This window comes from Dicentrarchus labrax, unplaced genomic scaffold (assembly GCF_905237075.1).
Source record: "Dicentrarchus labrax unplaced genomic scaffold, dlabrax2021, whole genome shotgun sequence".
NCBI classification, from domain to species: Eukaryota; Metazoa; Chordata; class Actinopteri; family Moronidae; genus Dicentrarchus; species Dicentrarchus labrax.
Genome location: NW_026136701.1, coordinates 25,396,130 through 25,417,222, shown reverse-complemented (window position 1 = coordinate 25,417,222; position 21,093 = coordinate 25,396,130). Strand labels below are relative to the sequence as shown.

Genomic DNA, 21,093 nt, shown 5'->3' with positions numbered 1-21,093 from the left:
GTGTCACTAGCCTCAACACTTACAGCGATCTCCAGAGCAGTAGAAGCTGATCTTGACACAGGTGTCACACAGCCACTTTCTATGACTGAGGGGACCTCTGTGAGTGATTGCTGGCTGACTACTCCCCTGATTTCCTTCACAGCCAGACTTGCATGGTCCCCCTTTTTTCTTGTGGAGCTTTAGCTGCCGGTTGACCCAGTTGCATATCTGCCTCATAAAGGTGTCAACTTCTCCTTGTATTTCAAACCTGAAGTCCGGAGAGGGGTCCTGCTTCAGATGCTGTGAGACAATATCACCAAGCTCAATGGCGGCCATGTTGTGTTGTCCACTAGATATTACCTCTGCGATTCTCTCGTAGGGGCACTCGTCGTCAGTGCCCTTATTTATGTCCTCTTCATTTAATGAGATGATGGTCTTCACCACCAGATCAGCCTCCTCCATTAGCTGGCTCAGAGACCTCTTTTGTTCTGAGACGCAATTGTATTTACGCCTCAGTTTTGTCACAAAACCTAGTAGTGACCCCATAGCAAATCTTACCGCAAAAAAGCCCTTAAGTTTATCTCCCAGTGATTTCCAACAGGATATCTTTACAGATTCGGCCACTGATTTCGGCAGTGAACCATCTGATTCGATTTGAAGGTCTTCAATTATTTCTTTGACTATCGCAATAGCCATCTCGTTTGTGTCCTCGGAGGAGCCGGACTCAAACACTCGGCACTCTTCATCGGAAATCTTAACGTTATAACTAATCGGGGTAATGCTTTTTGCCTGTTCCTGCAGGATATTCTTCACAGCTTCTGTTGTTTCGATGATGAAGCTCGTTATCGGCAGCATGTCCGTCTCATCCACAAAGGGAACTACGGGGGTCTGCCATGACTCCCCGGTTCCAATTGGCGTGGTGCCCTCCTCACCAGTGCAGTTTTTCAACATTCTCGCTACATGTCGGACCATGGTCTTCAGTCTGAGCGTGAATGAGCATGAGACGGGAGGACTTTTCCATTTATTGCTGCCTCCAAAACTTCCAGAGGCATTGGCGAGCTCATTTACTCTCTCGGTGACCTCAGTAACCACAGCGCTGGTTACCTTCTCCACGCTTCGGCTGATGTTGCCGACCCCGGTTGCCTCCTTAAAGGCTAGGAAAACTGCGTCACCCAGAAAACTACGAACGTCTTCTTCAGATATGCTGCCCTGTGATCTGGCAGACCCAGAAGAGCTTTTTGAAGATTTGGAAGTGTGTCTCCCCTCAACTTTGCTCCGTTGAAATGCCTCATGAATTTGTATGCATAAAATATTTACAATATCCACACACAATTCAGTAATTACATCCTCTGATGTGAAGTCTAGAGACCTGCCTTGCAGCTTCGACAACTGTATGGTTTTCAGCTTCTCCAGGCTCTGTTGGATAAGTCCGCGAAGACTGTCTATTGTGGCTTGATCCATCTTGTCTGTTAATATCGTTGGATCCGAAGTCCTGAAGAATCTGTGTTTGTGTCCTTGTGAAAGTTTCCTGAAGAATGTGAACTGAACCAGGTTAATTGGGATCCTATATCCATAGTTTCAGACAGAACGTTCACCTTTGTATCAAAGCAACATTCTATTGGCTTTGATCTTTGAATGACATCACAACGGTCCGATGACATCAGAGCAAAAGACTACAGGAATTTGAAAAAAAACACTACATTGAGACATTAAAACAATTTAAAAATAAACACGTAAACTTGGCCATTGATTGTTTGATTTTGTCTCATAATATGTATATATATATATATATATATATATATATATATATATAGAGAGAGAGAGAGAGAGAGAGAGAGAGAGAGAGAGCGAGATAATGCCAAAAAGTCAAATTACTGCAGCAAAATATGTCTCCTCATGCCACAAACTGAGGACGACCAGTGGAAACTCAGATAAATGTATAAAATAATTGATTGTTTTAGTTGTATTTGTTTTTGTTGTTGTTGTTAACACACACACACACACACACACACACATTTTAATTTTAATATATTTTAATATAATATATATTATATTTAATAATTTGTTATTACTGTTATTTTGACAACAGACTACTTGTTTTAACTGTAGTTTGTTACTTTACTACTGTTACTGAGATTGATTGATTGTGACTGTGATTGTGATTGAGTCAATCATAGTTACAGTATTACCAACAGTATAGATTATTGATTATTATTAATTTATTGTAAATATTGTTTTCCTTTATTGTTATTATTATTATTTTTAATTCCAAATGCTTGCTTTGGCAGTATGTACAGTGGTACGTCATGCCAATAAAGCCATTTGAATTGAAATTGAAATTGAGAGACACCATGTCTGTGTTGCGTTATTGAAAATATAGTTTGACGACATCTCATGATGCACGTCTGTTCAGAGCCCTGACCTCTGGAAACTCACCTTTTACAGACAGTCTAGAATTGCATCATTTAAATTAATTGAATTAAATAACTGTTGCCTTAATTAGTGATTCTATGGCTTATGATTCTCGCTGAAAATTTTTCTTCGTAAGATTTTTATAGATTATATACATATAGATTCCTTGTAAATATTTTGTTCTCACCACTTTATACATTTGTAAATAAATCTTTAATTATATTTACATGTTTTCACTACTTTGCACTGTGGTTGTTGTTTTTCAAACTGCCGTACAAATCAGGGAGGTTATCATGATCATAATCGACATCATTCATTATTTTCTTTTACATATTAGATTCTGGTCAGAGATGTTACTGATGGGACATTGACAACCTGAAGGCTTGTATAATAAATAAAGAATTATTACAGTGTCAGTCAGCCTCTGTTCTGCAGCTTTGTCACAGAGAAATGGGCTTTGAGTTTTCACTTATGTTTCACTTTTTACTTTTAAAAAACACAAGATTTTGAAAACAATGGAGTCAAGTTTGGGTGTGAAGAAGTTGTGTTGACTGCTGACACAAATAAACAACAGATATTGTGTTATAGACTCATTTTATTTACTGTTATGTTGATTTTCGTGAAGGTGTCCTGTTGGTTGTGTATTTGTGTTTAGCAATGTCACCTGTGTCATTTTAAGTTTCCTCCGTTGTTACACAACCAGTGAGTGACTCAGCTTTTACAAGTTAAATATTAACAACAAACTAATGGAAAATGTGCAGCCTAGGCCTAAAGTGGTTGAACTTCCTACTAATTGAACCTCCTACTAATTTAATTTCCTATTCATTTAATTTCCTACTAATTTAACTTCCTACTAATTTAATTTCCTATTCATTTAATTTCCTATTAATTTAACTTCCTACTAATTTAACTTCCTATTAATTTAATTTCCTACTAATTGAACTTCCTACTGGGGGCTGAAATCCCCCTCAGTGGTGTTGTGGTCTTGTCTTGTCTTCTCCTTCTGTGTCTCCTGTGGTCTCTCTCTCAGCTTCCATTTCTTTGGCTTTCTGCTAACCATAACCTGCTTACTCCCTCTCATATCCTCATGTTTCCTTTGACATTTCACTCTCTGATCTGTCTCACCCTCTGTAGTCCCTGCCTGTCTCTCTCTCTGTAACGCCTCACTGTTCTCTTCTGTCATAATGTGCTAAAAGTAATTTAGTAACATTATACACACCTTCTTCATGTCGTTATCTTTGTGTTTGACTTTACATCAGTTTGGATTTTATTTATAAAGATGTGTCTGAAGGAGTAAAACTGTATTATTGCACTATACTAGGTGTGTCTGCTGTTACATTGAGCTGATAGTTTCCACTGTGAGTACCAAAGAACATGATCTCTGTGGTAATTCCATTGTTTTCACTGGAACAGGTTCAGTTGGTGTTGAACAGCACAGCCACATAATGCTAACTCTATCCTATTGACACATCAAATCATGGTTGTTGTTACCGTTCTGCCCCCATCCAGACCTCCATTGTCTTTAACCCCATAAAGCACTCAGGCATTAGCATGCTAATGGCTCAGTGTTACTGGCAATAGCTGCACCTTTTGTATTCACACCTTTAACCGACCAGACCCGGTTCCCCCAGATCGCCTCCCCTCCCCGTGCATGTAATGTGTATATTCAGCTCCAACAGTTTGCTGTTTTTCTACAGCTGGCATCATGTTTAATCTCTAATTTCTCCATGAAAAACCTCCCAGTACAGTCTACAGTAAGTTATGGGGGATGGTTTAAAAAGTAACATACTGGATTTATTTGTTTAAAATGGCATCTAACATTAAAACACACATTTTGTTCACATTAAAAAAACACATTTTACATTATTTGGATTTTACATATTCTGCAATGATGCATTTGTGTATGCACTGATTGTTTAAGTAAAATGTATATTATTGAATTATTATAACCAATAAAAGGTCTGATTAAGCTGAATTACAGGACAACTCAGTAAAAGCTGATCTGAAGAAGAGTTTACCTCCTAAAAACTGAATTTATCGAGCTCTACTGTAAACAAGTGTTAAACACACAGTATCTTCCTCAGACTCCTCTTCCTGGAATGAATCAGAGCTCGATAACCCAGATAAAGCCTGTAATTGACTGTGTGGTCTGTAATGATGTTAGAATCTGTGGGGAGTTTAAAAAGATTTTATAAGTAACATTCATGAGGACGGACTAAAAACATTTAATAGTTTAAAAGTGTTAAAATATATCACATGTAAGAAAGAGACTTCTGAAATGTTATTTAGTTGTTTTTCTACTGTTTATCTGGTTCTAGTGTTCAGTTTCTAATAGATCTAATAGTGTTAATCTGTGATCCACACAGTGGTCTGACTCTGATAGGCTGAGCTCGAGTCTCCACCCACCAACCTGGAGGGAATCCTTTAAATCCGCTCTCTTCTTCTCACACTGAAGTTACTCTGCTGCACACTTCAACAGAAGAGGAGGTTACTCAGGGACGAAGCATCACCTCATCACTCTCAGGGTTATTTCTCTGGATTTTAAGGTGAGTTGTGGATCTTAAACTGTGTTGTTGTAACATTCTGAGTGAATTACAGTCAGATAGTGTCGAGAGAGGCAAAGTGTGTCTGTTGGTAAACTACAACTAAATGTCTGCAATCAAAACCTTGAATAAAAGTATCCAGGTACTGAATGTACTTATATGTGTATGTTGCATGTTACTGCTGTAGCTGTTTATAGTTTAAAACTACTTTCTACATGCCACGGTTGGCCCAGTTTAGCTGTAAATATACAGTGTAAGTTGTATTATTTATTCTTTTATCCTGTTAGTCTAGCTCTGAAGCCCTTATGGTCTTGGTAAAGTGTTTGTTGTTAATAATGAACATTTGTCAATAACTTATGTTTCCCCTTTCCCTCTCCTCTAGATCTGCAGTTTGAAGATGTGTTCAACCATCATGTGATGAATTGACTGACCGATCTCATTAACTGCAGAAACCATTGCTGTTTACTTCAGGGCGCTAACTAGTTGGAGTACTAAGAACGTGCCACGGAGAGGTGAAATGGCGCAGAAAGAAGTTCAACTGGACCGGGAAACCATTTCCTGTCCCATTTGTCTGGATCTACTGAAGGAACCAGTGACTATTCCCTGTGGACACAGCTACTGCATGAACTGTATTAAAACCTGCTGGGATGAACAAGAGGGGAAGACGGTCAACAGCTGCCCTCAGTGTAGGCAGACCTTCATACCAAGACCTGTCCTGGTGAAAAACACCATGTTAGCAGTTTTAGTGGAGGAACTGATGAAGACTGGACTCCAAGCTGCTCTTGCTGATCTCTGCTATGCTGGACCTGAAGATGTGGTCTGTGATGTCTGCGCTGGGAGAAAACTGAAAGCCCTAAAGTCCTGTCTGGTCTGTTGTATCTCTTACTGTGAGAAACACCTTCAGCCTCACTTTGAATCCCCTGCTTTTGAAAAACACAAGCTGGTGGACCCCTGCAAGAAGCTCCAACAGAACATCTGCTCTCTTCATGATGAGGTGATGAAGATGTTCTGCCGTACTGATCACCAGTCTATTTGTCATCTCTGCTCTATGGATGAACATAAAGGCCACGACACAGTCTCAGCTGCAGCAGAAAGGACTGAGAGGCAGAGAGAGCTCGAGGTGAGTCGACAAAACATCCAGAAGAGAATCCAGGACAGAGAGAAAGATGTGATGGAGCTTCAACAGGAGGTGGAGGCTATCAATCTTTCTGCTGATACAGTGGTGGAGGACAGTGAGGGGATCTTCAGCCAGGCGATCTGTCTCATGGAGAAAAGAAGCTCCGATGTGAAGCAGCAGGTCAGATCCCAGCAGGATACTGAAGTGAATAGAATCAAAGAACTTCAGCAGAAGCTGCAGCGAGAGATCACAGAGCTGAAGAGGAAAGACACTGAGCTGAAGAAGCTCTCACACACAGAGGACCACCATTTTCTGCACAACTGCCCTGCACTACCCGAACCCATTGAATCTACAGACTCATCCGGCATCAGAATCTGTCCTCAGAAGTACTTTGAGAATGTAAAAGTGACTGTGTCACAAGTCAGAGATAACCTACAGGACAGTTTAAATGTGAAATGGAAAAACATCTCAGTGACCAATGAGCCCAAAACCAGAGCTGAATTCGTCAGCTATTCATGTCAAACCACAGTTGATGAAAACACAGTACACAGGTTATTGATATTATCTGAGGGGAACAGAAAGGTAACAGCAGTGAGACCACATCAGCCATATTCTCGTCACCCAGACAGATTTATTTTTTTGGCCTCAGGTCCTGAGTAGAGAGAGTCTGACTGGCCGTTGTTACTGGGAGGTGGAGTTGGGAGAGGCAGGGGGTAATGTAGCAGTCGCATACAACAACATCAACAGATCAGGGTCGGAGTGTGGATTTGGAAGCTGTGACAATTCATGGGCTTTAAGATATGACAACAACCGTTATTCATTTTGGTACGACAATGTCCAAACTCCAGTTTTAGGTCCGCCATCCTCCAGAGTTGGAGTGTACCTGGATCACAGTGAAGGTATTCTGTCCTTCTACAGCATCTCCACGACACACAAAACCATGACTCTCCTCTACCGAGACCAGACCACATTCACCCAGCCTCTCTATGCTGGACTTGGTGTTAACTTACCTGTTGGAAACACTGGTGAGTTCTGTGAACTTAATTAGAAAGAAGTCCTTCAAAAGGTTCTTCCCTAACGTTCATCAAAGCCGCAAAACTCTGCCTTCAGCATTGATCCCTCTGTTTGCTCAGTCCAGTTGAGATGTGATTGTTAAAAATGTTTAGTTTTACTTTAGTTCTAATTAGTTATTGTGTCAGGGGGTTAACTTAGTTTTTTTATTTACTTTATTTACGGATAACAACAAAAGCTTTTTTTAATGGAGTAAATGGTTTTCCCTCTTATATGGGAAACATGACACTGACATGTTAACAAGGCCAAAAACTGGCTTTTCACACAGTGGTCTGACTCACTGCTCATGATGTTTTTTTGTTTCCCTGAACAGACTTTTCTCTGCGTGAAAATGTAAACTATTCCCATTGTTTCTCTCTATGGGTTTTTTGTCATTATATTACAATAAAAATATTTTCAAGAACAAATATACTTTCACATCTACTTATTTCTTCCTCTGTAAGTGAATGAGTTTTCATGGGTGGTGCTCCTTTCTGGGACTGTTGAGCCATGGAGGCTATCACATTAACATTTATGTGTTTGACAAACCAAATGTACATGAGCTACCATGAGCTACTATAATGATCACAATCATAATCAATGAGGAGATCATCTGCACGATGACACATAGCAATTATTTTAACAGATATTGTGATTGAGAAATGAATTCTAATTAGCGTGTATTCGATTGCTTTTGAATCAAAAGGTTAATTTTCACTGGACAGGCGATTCAAATCATGATAGTGGGACTTTTTGGGGGCTCTGTACCAAACAAACACGTTTTCTTAAATCTGGAAAGGATTTGTAGGCCAAGGAGTCTATTCAGAACTTTATTATAAAGCTGTTTTGTCCCGATTTGCATATTGTGTTTTTGATAATATTTCCATTAAATGTGCATTCCTATCCTAAATACTACTTTGGCTACAACCTGAGAACCATTGTGAATAGTATTTGTAAAGTGGATGGTCTTCTCTACTATGTTTCCAATGGGACCTGAATGCCGCATCAATATTGACTGATGGATTGACATCGTGTGGCATTTCATATATTTATATATCTCTCAACTGATGTTGTTCTTTTTATGTTAGCAGCAGGTTAACAACTCAAAAGGGAAAACTGATGCCCGACACCAGAGGGTGCCTTCATCCTGCTAACCAGGGATATAGTGGAGGTTAAAGAACCTCAGTTCACGTTTGCAGTTTTGGTGAAGAACATGTTTTTGAGATTGTATTTTATGATAACATTTAAAATAAAAATGTCAGGTCTAGTAAATCACGCATACAGTTTTGATAAATCATGAAGACTTCATCTTTTTCTAGACATAAACTGAAACTTGATGAGAACATGATCAAGGCTACATTTGGTGGGCTTGGGTCACTGTGACAAAACATAAAGGATACGTATGAAATAGTACATTGTCCTTATTCATCCAGTCATTCCAGTCACTTAACTGAGAGCCCAATGATATGGAGCATTCCTGTCTGCTGGGATTCAGAGTTGAACAAATAACTACCTGGATTTATTTGTTTAAATTGATTGAACATTAAACCCCTTGTGATTAAAATATACATTCTTTTAAATTTAAAATGGTTTTCAAAAATGCTTAGAAAGGACTTTATCAAGTAATAATGTTGAATTATTACCTTAACATTTCATTAGCTTTACAGCAGTGAGTCATTTAACTATTATTTATGTCTTGTATTTGAATCATGGTAATCAATCAAAAACGTTTTAAAGTTAATTACAGGACAACTCAGTAATGCTGAAAATTGGGGAGACATTTCCAAACCCTCTGATCATAAGAGTATCTTTACTTCCCAAAAGCTGAAGTGAACAGTATTTTATAATGAGCTCTATTATAAGTGTTAAACAGTATCGCTCTGTAACTCAGTAACTGCTCCTCTTCCTGGAATGAATCACAACATGATAACTCCTCCCTCTTCTTCCTGCTCTCAAACACAGCGAGCTTCACTCTGTCCATGTATTTCCTTGTTCCCTCCCCTTTAGATCAGCAGTTTGAGGATGGGTGTAACCAACATGTGGTGTAGTGCAAGAGATAAGAGACCCTATTCATTCAGAGATCAAACTAGTTTCATTTCTGTGGAAGTGAGACTCAGACAGTTGTTGTCACTGAGAGGTGAAATGGTGCAGAAAGGAGTTCAGCTGGAGAGGTAAATTATTTCTGTTTGATCTGTCTGAATCTACTGAAGGATCCGGTGACTATTCCCTGTGGACACAGCTACTGCATGAACTGTATTAAAAGCTACTAGGATGAAGACTAGGAGGAGGAAATCCAAAGCTGCCCTCAGTGTAGGCAGACCTTCACACGAGTCCTGTCCTGGTAAAAAGCTCCATTTTAGCAGATTTAGTGGAGCAACTAATGAAATTTTATAACTAGATTCGGGAACAAAGACCACGCCCCAAACTCATCTCATTTCCGTTCAATACATATTCAAGCACACCTTTTCCGTTCACTCCCTCCATGAGTAATTTTCTACATCCCTCCCCCCCAAATACCCTTCTTTATTTTGTTTTCTCTCTCTTATGAACCACTGGGGCTCACGAAGAGATACGAAACCGTTCCCCCACTCAGCGTCTCAACACCCACTCTGTTCCTCCTGACCATCTTGCAGAACTCCTCCCTCCATCCACCTATCCCACCAGCTTTTCTCCCTTTCTATCAACCCTCACCCGTCCTTCCTATACCCCCTCATCCCCCAACCCTCGACCCTTTCCCCCATCCCTCGACCCCTCCCCATCATCCCTTAATCCTTCCATCCCCTCCATCCCAGGGATAAACTACAGGACGTTCTGAGGGAGAAATGGACAAACGTCTCACTGACAGTGACTGAAGTGGATGTTTTACTGTCACAACCAGAGCCCAAGATCAGAGCTGGATTCTTACAATATTCACATGAAATCACACTGGATCCAAACACAGCAAACACACTGCTGTTATTATCTGAGGGGAACAGAAAAATCACAAGTGAACAACAATTTAACTGTAATCGCCCAGACAGGTTCACTTCAAGTAGGCAGGTCCTTAGTAGAGAGAGTCTGACTGGACGTTGTTACTGGGAGGTGGAGTGAAGCAGAAGGAATTAATATAGAAGTTGTATACAAGAATATCAGCAGAGATCAGAGCTTTGGCCACAATCTAGAATCTTGGACATTACATTATTACAAACAAAGTTATACTTTTCAGCACAACTTTGTCCAAACTCCAGTCTCAGGTCCTCAGTCCTCCAGAGTTGGAGTGTATCTGGATACACAGTGCAGGTATTCTGTCCTTCTGCAATGTCTCTGAAACCATGACTCTCCTCCACAGAGTTCAGACCACATTCACTCAGCCTCTCTATGCTGGACTTGGTCTTGGCTTCTGGTATGGAGAAACTGCTGAGTTAATTGCACTACGACACATTCCTTGTATGCTTCAAAACCTACTTGGCAATAAACAAAATTCTGATTCTGATTCTGATTAATTAAACTAAAATAGTCAATGGTTTTGTAATGGGCATTGGGTTAGATTCTGTCATTTAATTTAAACTTGTTTTGTCACATTTTTGTTGCTGAGACCTGATTGACCATTATTGGTGGTACTTTGACAACTTCTCATTAGTTTTTCTGTTCGTCACTGCTCATGATGATTCTTGTTTACCTGAACTAACATATCTTTCTCTGAATGAAATTGGCAACTTGTCTGTGCCTTAAATCTTTATTGTATTTGTATGCGGTTTCTCTTCTACTGCATGGGTTTTAAAACTGCTTTATTGTAGATATTTTGTTCCACCACTTTTGTTAATTTGTAAAGAAATCCCTTACATTTTGTCCAGATCAAATGTTGTTCCAGTGTACAAACTCTGAGGTATTTTAAAACTATAATTATCACGATCATAATCTATAAGGAGATCATTCATTATTTTCAGAGCTGAGATTCTGCTGAGACAAACTGGTTGCATGTTAATTGATCTGACGTTCACATAACGTATAAACAAACATGAATAAAGAATCTTCTTCTAGTCTTCATTCCAGGGTCTCATACAACGTTGAAGGAGAAAATGTGAAACTAACATCAGAGTATACAATATATATAATGGAAAATTTGGTATGATATTCGGTCCAGTCACAAAACCATGACTTGGATTAATTATTTTTTACATCTGATTACAAGTGTCTCCATGTTATTTCATAAGAATTCAAGAAGTCAGAGAAATTTGAACCTGAGCCTTGAAACTTACACTCCCAATTACAATCTGAGAGCTGATGTGAATAATATTTGTAAAGCGTAAACTCTTCTAATCCATCTTTCCCATATGACCTGAATGCAGCATCATTGTTATATGGTGTGAACACTAAAAGTGAATGTCTTTCTGGTAGTGAACATCACAGCAGGTAAACAAAGAAATGTGAAAACTGATGCTGGACTTTTTTTTTTTATTATTATGAAGACAGAGTTAAGTTGAAACTAAAATAGACAGAAGTTATTTAAAGGTCCAATGTGTAACATTAAGGAGGATCTATTAGTGGCAAGACAGTGGATTCAATTCTGTTTTAATTCTTTTTGCACTGCAAATGTTTGAATTCTTTAGGTGGCACTGGTCCTGTGTCTGTTTTAGCCATGGAGTGTAATACTGCTCAGGATTATTTTTATATACTGTCATTTCTCTGCATGAAAATATAAACTTGTATATGTTTGTTGAGTATATGTTTTGATGTATTAGTATGATGTTGTGTCTCTTCTGCTGCAATGGTCTTCATGTAGAAAGCCATAGACTTCTCTATATTGTTTCATGTCTGTTCTCAACACTTACATACATTTACGTTTATTTATAGGCAAATGTAATTGTTTTAGATAGTAACATTGATAGAGACCACATCTGTGATCTGTCTGTGAAGTCAAGGTGGCCATCAATCACATTATCAGGATATTTCAAACTGCTGCTAGTTTCTACAGGTGATGGTCGAAGATTAAAATGTATGAGCTGTGTTGTGTGTTGCTGATAAGATAAGTTCTTTGGTTTCAGCTACATTCAGTTCTCCTCACGTCACTGCTGCAGAGTAATTACATGGTTGAAATATGTGCCATCTTTTGCAGAGCCCCACTCACACAAAAGGCCAACCAGCTGTGTATCATCAGCACACTGCAGGAAGTTGTGAGTCTTGGATTTCAGATTCATTGGTTTAAAAAGAACAGTGATAAAACGTCATCTCATGATGCACATCTGTTCAGAGCCCTGACCTCTGGAAACTCACCTTTTACAGACAGTCTAGAATTGCATCATTTAAAATAAATAAATAAAATTAATTGTTGCCTTAATTAGTGATTCTGTGGCTGATGATTCTCACTGAACTCTAATTTTTCTTCTTAAGAAATAATTATAGATTATATACATATAGATTCCATGTAAACATTTTGTTCTCACCACTTTATACATTTGTACATATAACTTTAATTATATTTACATGTTTTCACTACTTTGCACTGTGGTTGTTGTTATTCACACTGGCGTACAAATGAGGGAGGTTATCATGATCATAATCAACATGGAGATCATTCATTGTTTTCTTTTACATATTAGATTCTGGTCAGAGAAATTGTGTGGATGAAGTGAATCTGTGCATAACATAAAAAAACTATCATTTAACAGAGGTTACTGATGGGACATGGCCAAACTGAAGGCTTGTATAATAAAGAAAGAATTATTACAGTGTCAGTCAGCCTCTGTTCTTTCAACTTCCCTTACTAAAACAGCTTTGTCACAGAGCTAGCTAGCTAGCCAATTAACATGATGACAATTACCCAAAAATAAAACCCAATAAACCCATTGAATTGTACATGTGCTGTAATTGGAATTTTATACAGAGCATAAACAAGCGCAGTGATAGCTGTAGACCTGTTCTGATGATGGAAAACAGAATCTGTCGAAGTTTGAATGAATACATTCTGCATGCTACTAATGTCTGTGTGTCCATTACTTTGATTTTAACAAACTCGTTGGCAGGGAGTAATAAGTAAAGTAATAATATTCCCTTTGAAAAGAGTAATAAAGTAATGTTTCCATTATTATGAATAGAATCAAATCAATGGATTTTTCAGTCACACAACAAAACACATTCTACTTTAAACTGATTATAAACTGACAATTACAATTTTTATATTATATTAAATTATACCATAATGACTTTTTTGTATCTCAAGCGTTCACTGCTTTAACTCCCTGCTAGGTATCACCTGCTAACGTCAGTCATAATTCTTCAGGTCTCTCCTTTTTGTTTCAGATCTGTCAGGGCATGCTGCAGTCATGTCGTGGTACGGCACATCACGCGTACATCACCCGACACAAATGTAATGAAAATGACTTGATTATTGCCATATCAGGCTTGTGTTCAGGAAGGGACTCTTATGAGACCAATTGTTTATTCTTCAATTATTTTTATTTTGTTTAATAATTAATTTTTTTGCCTTTAATGGATATTGATAGCTAAAGAGAGAGAGGAAAGAGCAAGGAAAAAAAGAGAGAGGTCTGAATTGAACTCTCACTTTATAGCTGCAAGGCCATAGTGTTAAATGCTGAGGCACCTGTGTGGCCCTATGACACCTGATGTGAATTATAAAATTATTTAAAGAGACTCAACAATTCCCACCTTGAGCAAGCACTTGGCGACAGCGGCAAGGAAAAACTCCCTTTTAAGAGGCAGAAACCTCGGACAGAACCCGGGTCTAGGTGGGTGGCCGTCTGCCTCGACCAGTTGGGTCTTACTGTTTTTTTGGGCAAGATCATCAGATGTAAGGTTTTACCACCACCAAAGCCTCTCAGAGTAAACCCGTTGCCACTTCAGTTACTAAGCGTGTGTCGTACCCACTAAATATTACTCTTTTTGTCCAAAGCAGGCAATGTGGGGGTCAACCAGGATCCATGATAACCAAACAAGAAAGCACAGAAACTTTGGTTCCTCTGTGCAACCAATCGACATCTGAGGATAGTAGCACAGAGCCATTTTTTTTCATTAAGGTTTAAAATGTGGGCGAACCGAAGCCACTCGGAGTAAACCCTATGTCACTTCAGTTACTACGCGTGTATTTTTGTGTATGTTTGTCCTAATGCTTTGAAACCGCCAAAGATTACTCTTTGTGTCCAAAGCATACTTCGTTTTTTTTCATTAAGGTTTAAAATGTGGGCGAACCGAAGCCTCTCGGAGTAAACCCTATGTCACTTCAGTTACTGCGCGTGTATTTTTGTGTATGTTTGTCCTAATGCTTTGAAACCGCCAAAGATTACTCTTTGTATCCAAAGCATACTTAGTTTTTTTTTCATTAAGGTTTAAAATGTGGGCGAACCGAAGCCTCTCGGAGTAAACCCTATGTCACTTCAGTTACTGCGCGTGTATTTTTGTGTATGTTTGTCCTAATGCTTTGAAACCGCCAAAGATTACTCTTTGTATCCAAAGCATACTTAGTTTTTTTTTCATTAAGGTTTAAAATGTGGGCGAACCGAAGCCTCTCGGAGTAAACCCTATGTCACTTAAGTTACTACGCGTGTATTTTTGTGTATGTTTGTCCTAACGCCTTGAAACCGCCAAAGATTACTCTTTGCGTCCAAAGCAGGCGGTGAATGGCTTGCCCACGGTCTTTAAGAGACGTGAGAAGAATGCGTTCACGCCAGTCTTCTTCTCTGGCATCACCAGATGTTTTTTCAGTGTCTCAGTTATGTATCTGTAAATAGATACATCCCGAGACAGCAGGCACATCTGTAAGATCCCTTTGTCACCTGTCTCCTTGCACAACTCCTTGCGCACCGCCTTTGCCACCCTTTTGATATGGTGGCCGCTTGGCTTGACAGCAATGTCAGATCCTGCGATCTGTTCCCAAAGCAACTTCCCCAGTGTCCCGCTGATTGTTTCAATATCTTTGCAAGTCAGACTAACATTCAGATGTATCTGACTTTTCATGACTTTTTGAAACAGTGCAATGGCCATAACCTTGCAGCTCATTTCATCCCACTGATGGGGTGCTGGTGTTGTGGTCTCACCTAGAGCTTCACCAGCCTCATCTCTGATGGGGGACACCACGGACTGAACAGGGATGGGAGGTGGTTCTACTGCAACCCAAGTGTCCCCAGACTTCTCTCGGATTGGGGACACCACGGACAGAACGGGGGTGGAAGGTGGTTCTGCTTCAACCACCAAACTGTCACCAGCTTCGTCTCTGATAAGTGACTCAAAGGACTGAACGGGGTTGGCAAGTGGTTCAGCTTCAACCACCAAAGTGTCCCTAGCTGCATCTCCAATTGCCGACTTGACGGACTGTATGGGGGTGGAATGTGGTTCTGGTTCAACCACCAACGTGTCACTAGCCTCAACACTTACAGCGATCTCCAGAGCAGTAGAAGCTGATCTTGACACAGGTGTCACACAGCCACTTTCTATGACTGAGGGGACCTCTGTGAGTGATTGCTGGCTGACTACTCCCCTGATTTCCTTCACAGCCAGACTTGCATGGTCCCCCCTTTTTCTTGTGGAGCTTTAGCTGCCGGTTGACCCAGTTGCATATCTGCCTCATAAAGGTGTCAACTTCTCCTTGTATTTCAAACCTGAAGTCCGGAGAGGGGTCCTGCTTCAGATGCTGTGAGACAATATCACCAAGCTCAATGGCGGCCATGTTGTGTTGTCCACTAGATATTACCTCTGCGATTCTCTCGTAGGGGCACTCGTCGTCAGTGCCCTTATTTATGTCCTCTTCATTTAATGAGATGATGGTCTTCACCACCAGATCAGCCTCCTCCATTAGCTGGCTCAGAGACCTCTTTTGTTCTGAGACGCAATTGTATTTACGCCTCAGTTTTGTCACAAAACCTAGTAGTGACCCCATAGCAAATCTTACCGCAAAAAAGCCCTTAAGTTTATCTCCCAGTGATTTCCAACAGGATATCTTTACAGATTCGGCCACTGATTTCGGCAGTGAACCATCTGATTCGATTTGAAGGTCTTCAATTATTTCTTTGACTATCGCAATAGCCATCTCGTTTGTGTCCTCGGAGGAGCCGGACTCAAACACTCGGCACTCTTCATCGGAAATCTTAACGTTATAACTAATCGGGGTAATGCTTTTTGCCTGTTCCTGCAGGATATTCTTCACAGCTTCTGTTGTTTCGATGATGAAGCTCGTTATCGGCAGCATGTCCGTCTCATCCACAAAGGGAACTACGGGGGTCTGCCATGACTCCCCGGTTCCAATTGGCGTGGTGCCCTCCTCACCAGTGCAGTTTTTCAACATTCTCGCTACATGTCGGACCATGGTCTTCAGTCTGAGCGTGAATGAGCATGAGACGGGAGGACTTTTCCATTTATTGCTGCCTCCAAAACTTCCAGAGGCATTGGCGAGCTCATTTACTCTCTCGGTGACCTCAGTAACCACAGCGCTGGTTACCTTCTCCACGCTTCGGCTGATGTTGCCGACCCCGGTTGCCTCCTTAAAGGCTAGGAAAACTGCGTCACCCAGAAAACTACGAACGTCTTCTTCAGATATGCTGCCCTGTGATCTGGCAGACCCAGAAGAGCTTTTTGAAGATTTGGAAGTGTGTCTCCCCTCAACTTTGCTCCGTTGAAATGCCTCATGAATTTGTATGCATAAAATATTTACAATATCCACACACAATTCAGTAATTACATCCTCTGATGTGAAGTCTAGAGACCTGCCTTGCAGCTTCGACAACTGTATGGTTTTCAGCTTCTCCAGGCTCTGTTGGATAAGTCCGCGAAGACTGTCTATTGTGGCTTGATCCATCTTGTCTGTTAATATTCTTGGATCCGAAGTCCTGAAGAATCTGTGTTTGTGTCCTTGTGAAAGTTTCCTGAAGAATGTGAACTGAACCAGGTTAATTGGGATCCTATATCCATAGTTTCAGACAGAACGTTCACCTTTGTATCAAAGCAACATTCTATTGGCTTTGATCTTTGAATGACATCACAACGATCCGATGACATCACAGCAAAAGACTAAAGGAATTTGAAAAAAAACACTACATTGAGACATTGAAACAATTTAAAAATAAACACGTAAACTTGGCCATTGATTGTTTGATTTTGTCTCATAATATGTATATATATATATATATATATATATATATATAGAGAGAGAGAGAGAGAGAGAGAGAGAGACCATGTCTGTGTTGCTTTATTGAAAATATAGTTTGACGACATCTCATGATGCACATCTGTTCAGAGCCCTGACCTCTGGAAACTCACCTTTTACAGACAGTCTAGAATTGCATCATTTAAATTAATTAAATTAAATAACTGTTGCCTTAATTAGTGATTCTATGGCTTATGATTCTCGCTGAACTTTAATTTTTCTTCGTAAGATTTTTATAGATTATATACATATAGATTCCTTGTAAACATTTTGTTCTCACCACTTTATACATTTGTAAATAAATCTTTAATTATATTTACATGTTTTCTCTACTTTGCATTGTGGTTGTTGTTTTTCAAACTGCCGTACAAATCATGGAGGTTATCATGATCATAATCCAATCCAATCCAACTTTATTTGTTAAGCACTTTAAACAACCAAAGTTGACCAAAGTGCTGTACAGGAGAATAAATAAGACATCATAAATGTAAACAGTGATGGTGATGATTAAGACCACTGTGAGGAATATAGACAGTGATGGCGATAACACTGGAAAGTTCCCGTGGCAGATAACATGGACGAAGTCCGACGGCGACGAGCTCGATGTCCGGGCTGCAGACGCTCTTTCCCACAGACGTGCCCGGCGTTACACGGCCTGTTGTTTATGAGCACGGACAGTCCCCCTCCTTTCTTCATGCCGGTCGCGGTGCTGTCCCTGTCGGCTTGAACCGTCTGGAAGCCGGTAGTGATGGGAATTCTGCCTCTTTTTAGAGAACCGGCTCCTTCGGCTCGGCTCACTAAAAAGAGCCGGCTCTTTCGGCTCCCAAGTGGCTCATCATATTTTTTTTTTGCTTAAATTAATTTATTACCAAATTATGTTTAAAATGAATATCTAAAGTAAATACATGCATTATATCAAATGTTTAGTATTCATATGGATTTATTAATACACTCAACATGGAACAGTGCTACAAAAATAAATTATAAAACACAAAAACAAAGACCCATCTTAATTAGACAAAAAGCTGCTTGATATGAAATGTTTAACTTTGCACAGTCTACACTCTGCCTTTGAACTATCACATTAAAATGTGTCCGAACTTTACGTTTCCTGTCACTCATTTTCCTCGCCCTTTCCAGTGTGTAGTCTCTGTCTATGTAGCGCCAAGGTCTCTCGCTCTCACGTCTGCCTCCCACATGTTCACGTGCTCACTGTGCCGTGTGTGTCTGTAACCCCTCCCTCCCCCTCCTGCTCAGTGTAGATACACAGATGCACACATCTTGACCAATCACACGGCTTTAACAGGAAAAAAACGGGAAAATCTGGGAAAAAAATCTGGATCTGGCTCCCAATCAGGACCCGGCTCCCGTCGTTCACTTCAAAGAGCCGGCTCTTAGAGCCGGATCGTTCGCGACCGACCCATCACTAGAAGCCGGGCATGGTGACGTTGGAGTCCGGTATCTGCTCGTGTAGCCCAATTGTAGGGTTTAAAGCTCCTCTTCTTCATCCTCCGTTTAACCCCCGCTCTGCAGCCTCGCCATCTCCTCCTCAGACTCATTTTATTTACTGTTATGTTGATTTTCGTGAAGGTGTCCTGTTGGTTGTGTATTTGTGTTTAGCAATGTCACCTCACATGTTCAGTGTCATTTTAAGTTTCCTCCGTTGTTACACAACCAGTGAGTGACTCAGCTTTTACAAGTTAAATATTAACAACAAACTAATGGAAAATGTGCAGCCTCGTCCTAAAGTGGTTGAACTTCCTACTAATTTAACTTCCTACTAATTTAATTTCCTATTCATTTAATTTCCTACTAATTGAACTTCCTACTGGGGGCTGAAATCCCCCTCAGTGGTGTTGTGGTCTTGTCTTGTCTTCTCCTTCTGTGTCTCCTGTGGTCTCTCTCTCAGCTTCCCTTTCTTTGGCTTTCTGCTAACCATAACCTGCTTCCTCCCTCTCATATCCTCATGTTTCCTTTGACATTTCACTCTCTGATCTGTCTCACCCTCTGTAGTCCCTGCCTGTCTCTCTCTATGTAACGCCTCACTGTTCTCTTCTGCCAGAATGTGCTAAAAGTAATTTAGTAACATTATACACACCTTCTTCATGTCGTTATCTTTGTGTTTGACTTTACATCAGTTTGGATTTTAATTATAAAGATGTGTCTGAAGGAGTAAAACTGTATTATTGCACTATACTAGGTGTGTCTGCTGTTACATTGAGCTGATAGTTTCCACTGTGAGTACCAAAGAACATGATCTCTGTGGTAATTCCATTGTTTTCACTGGAACAGGTTCAGTTGGTGTTGAACAGCACAGCCACATAATGCTAACTCTATCCTATTGACACATCAAATCATGGTTGTTGTTACCGTTCTGCCCCCATCCAGACCTCCATTGTCTTTAACCCCATAAAGCACTCATGCATTAGCATGCTAACGGCTCAGTGTGACTGGCAATAGCTGCACCTTTTGTATGGATGCATATTCACACCTTTAACCGACCAGACCCGGTTCCCCCAGATCGCCTCCCCTCCCCGTGCATGTAATGTGTATATTCAGCTCCAACAGTTTGCTGTTTTTCTACAGCTGGCATCATGTTTAATCTTTAATTTCTCCATGAAAAACCTCCCAGTACAGTCTACAGTAAGTTATGGGGGATGGTTTAAAAAGTAACATACTGGATTTATTTGTTTAAAATGGCATCTAACATTAAAACACACATTTTGTTCACATTAAAAAAACACATTTTACATTATTTGGATTTTACATATTCTGCAATGATGCATTTGTGTATGCACTGATTGTTTAAGTAAAATGTATATTATTGAATTATTATAACCAACAGGACAACTCAGTGAAAGCTGATCTGAAGAAGAGTTTACCTCCTAAAAACTGAATTTATCGAGCTCTACTGTAAACAAGTGTTAAACACACAGTATCTTCTTCAGACTCCTCTTCCTGGAATGAATCAGAGCTCGATAACCCAGATAAAGCCTGTAATTGACTGTGTGGTCTGTAATGATGTTAGAATCTGTGGGGAGTTTAAAAAGATTTTATAAGTAACATTCATGAGGACGGACTAAAAACATTTAATAGTTTAAAAGTGTTAAAATATATCACATGTAAGAAAGAGACTTCTGAAATGTTATTTAGTTGTTTTTCTACTGTTTATCTGGTTCTAGTGTTCAGTTTCTAATAGATCTAATAGTGTTAATCTGTGATCCACACAGTGGTCTGACTCTGATAGGCTGAGCTCGAGTCTCCACCCACCAACCTGGAGGGAATCCTTTAAATCCGCTCTCTTCTCCTCACACTGAAGTTACTCTGCTGCACACTTCAACAGAAGAGGAGGTTACTCAGGGACGAAGCATCACCTCATCACTCTCAGGGTTATTTCTCTGGATTTTAAGGTGAGTTGTGGATCTTAAACTGTGTTGTTGTAACATTCTGAGTGAATTACAGTCAGATAGTGTCGAGAGAGGCAAAGTGTGTGTCTGTTGGTAAACTACAACTAAATGTCTGCAATCAAAACCTTGAATAAAAGTATCCAGGTACTGAATGTACTTATATGTGTATGTTGCATGTTACTGCTGTAGCTGTTTATAGTTTAAAACTACTTTCTACATGCCACGGTTGGCCCAGTTTAGCTGTAAATATACAGTGTAAGTTGTATTATTTATTCTTTTATCCTGTTAGTCTAGCTCTGAAGCCCTTATGGTCTTGGTAAAGTGTTTGTTGTTAATAATGAACATTTGTCAATAACTTATGTTTCCCCTTTCCCTCTCCTCTAGATCTGCAGTTTGAAGATGTGTTCAACCATCATGTGATGAATTGACTGACCGATCTCATTAACTGCAGAA

At 39.9% G+C, this 21,093-nt stretch overlaps 2 protein-coding genes and 2 long non-coding RNA genes across 6 annotated transcripts in view; 2 read left to right on the top strand and 2 right to left on the bottom strand.

The window, feature by feature from the left end:
• LOC127358718 (uncharacterized) overlaps nt 1-21,093 on the bottom strand; it is a 73,962-nt gene that overhangs the window by 12,817 nt on the left and 40,052 nt on the right. The gene's annotated exons all lie outside the window — the stretch shown is intronic.
• LOC127358619 (uncharacterized) overlaps nt 1-21,093 on the bottom strand; it is a 67,896-nt gene that overhangs the window by 11,334 nt on the left and 35,469 nt on the right. The window lies entirely within an intron of this gene.
• The window catches only part of LOC127356517 (tripartite motif-containing protein 16-like protein), a 53,200-nt gene that overhangs the window by 11,427 nt on the left and 20,680 nt on the right, over nt 1-21,093 (top strand). Inside the window, exon 2 of one of the 3 annotated variants that reach the window (XM_051388522.1) lies at nt 10,335-12,815. The exons of the other annotated variants lie outside the window; for them this stretch is intronic. Within the exon in view, the coding sequence (XP_051244482.1) occupies nt 10,335-10,408 (74 nt within the window). The 3' untranslated portion in view covers nt 10,409-12,815. Of the gene's footprint in view, nt 1-10,334; nt 12,816-21,093 lie in introns of those variants that run through there. 3 annotated transcript variants of the gene reach the window in all.
• Nucleotides 4,838-7,529, top strand: LOC127356894 (tripartite motif-containing protein 16-like). The gene is made up of 2 exons (XM_051388998.1): nt 4,838-4,937; nt 5,317-7,529. Exon 2 carries the CDS (start codon nt 5,452-5,454, stop codon nt 6,709-6,711), a length of 1,260 nt encoding a protein of 419 aa, XP_051244958.1. The 5' UTR covers nt 4,838-4,937; nt 5,317-5,451; the 3' UTR covers nt 6,712-7,529.

Bases quoted from the DNA above. Each gene is read 5' to 3' on its own strand.
- LOC127356894 (XM_051388998.1), top strand. From the start codon at position 5,452: ATGGCGCAGAAAGAAGTTCAACTGGACCGGGAAACCATTTCCTGTCCC.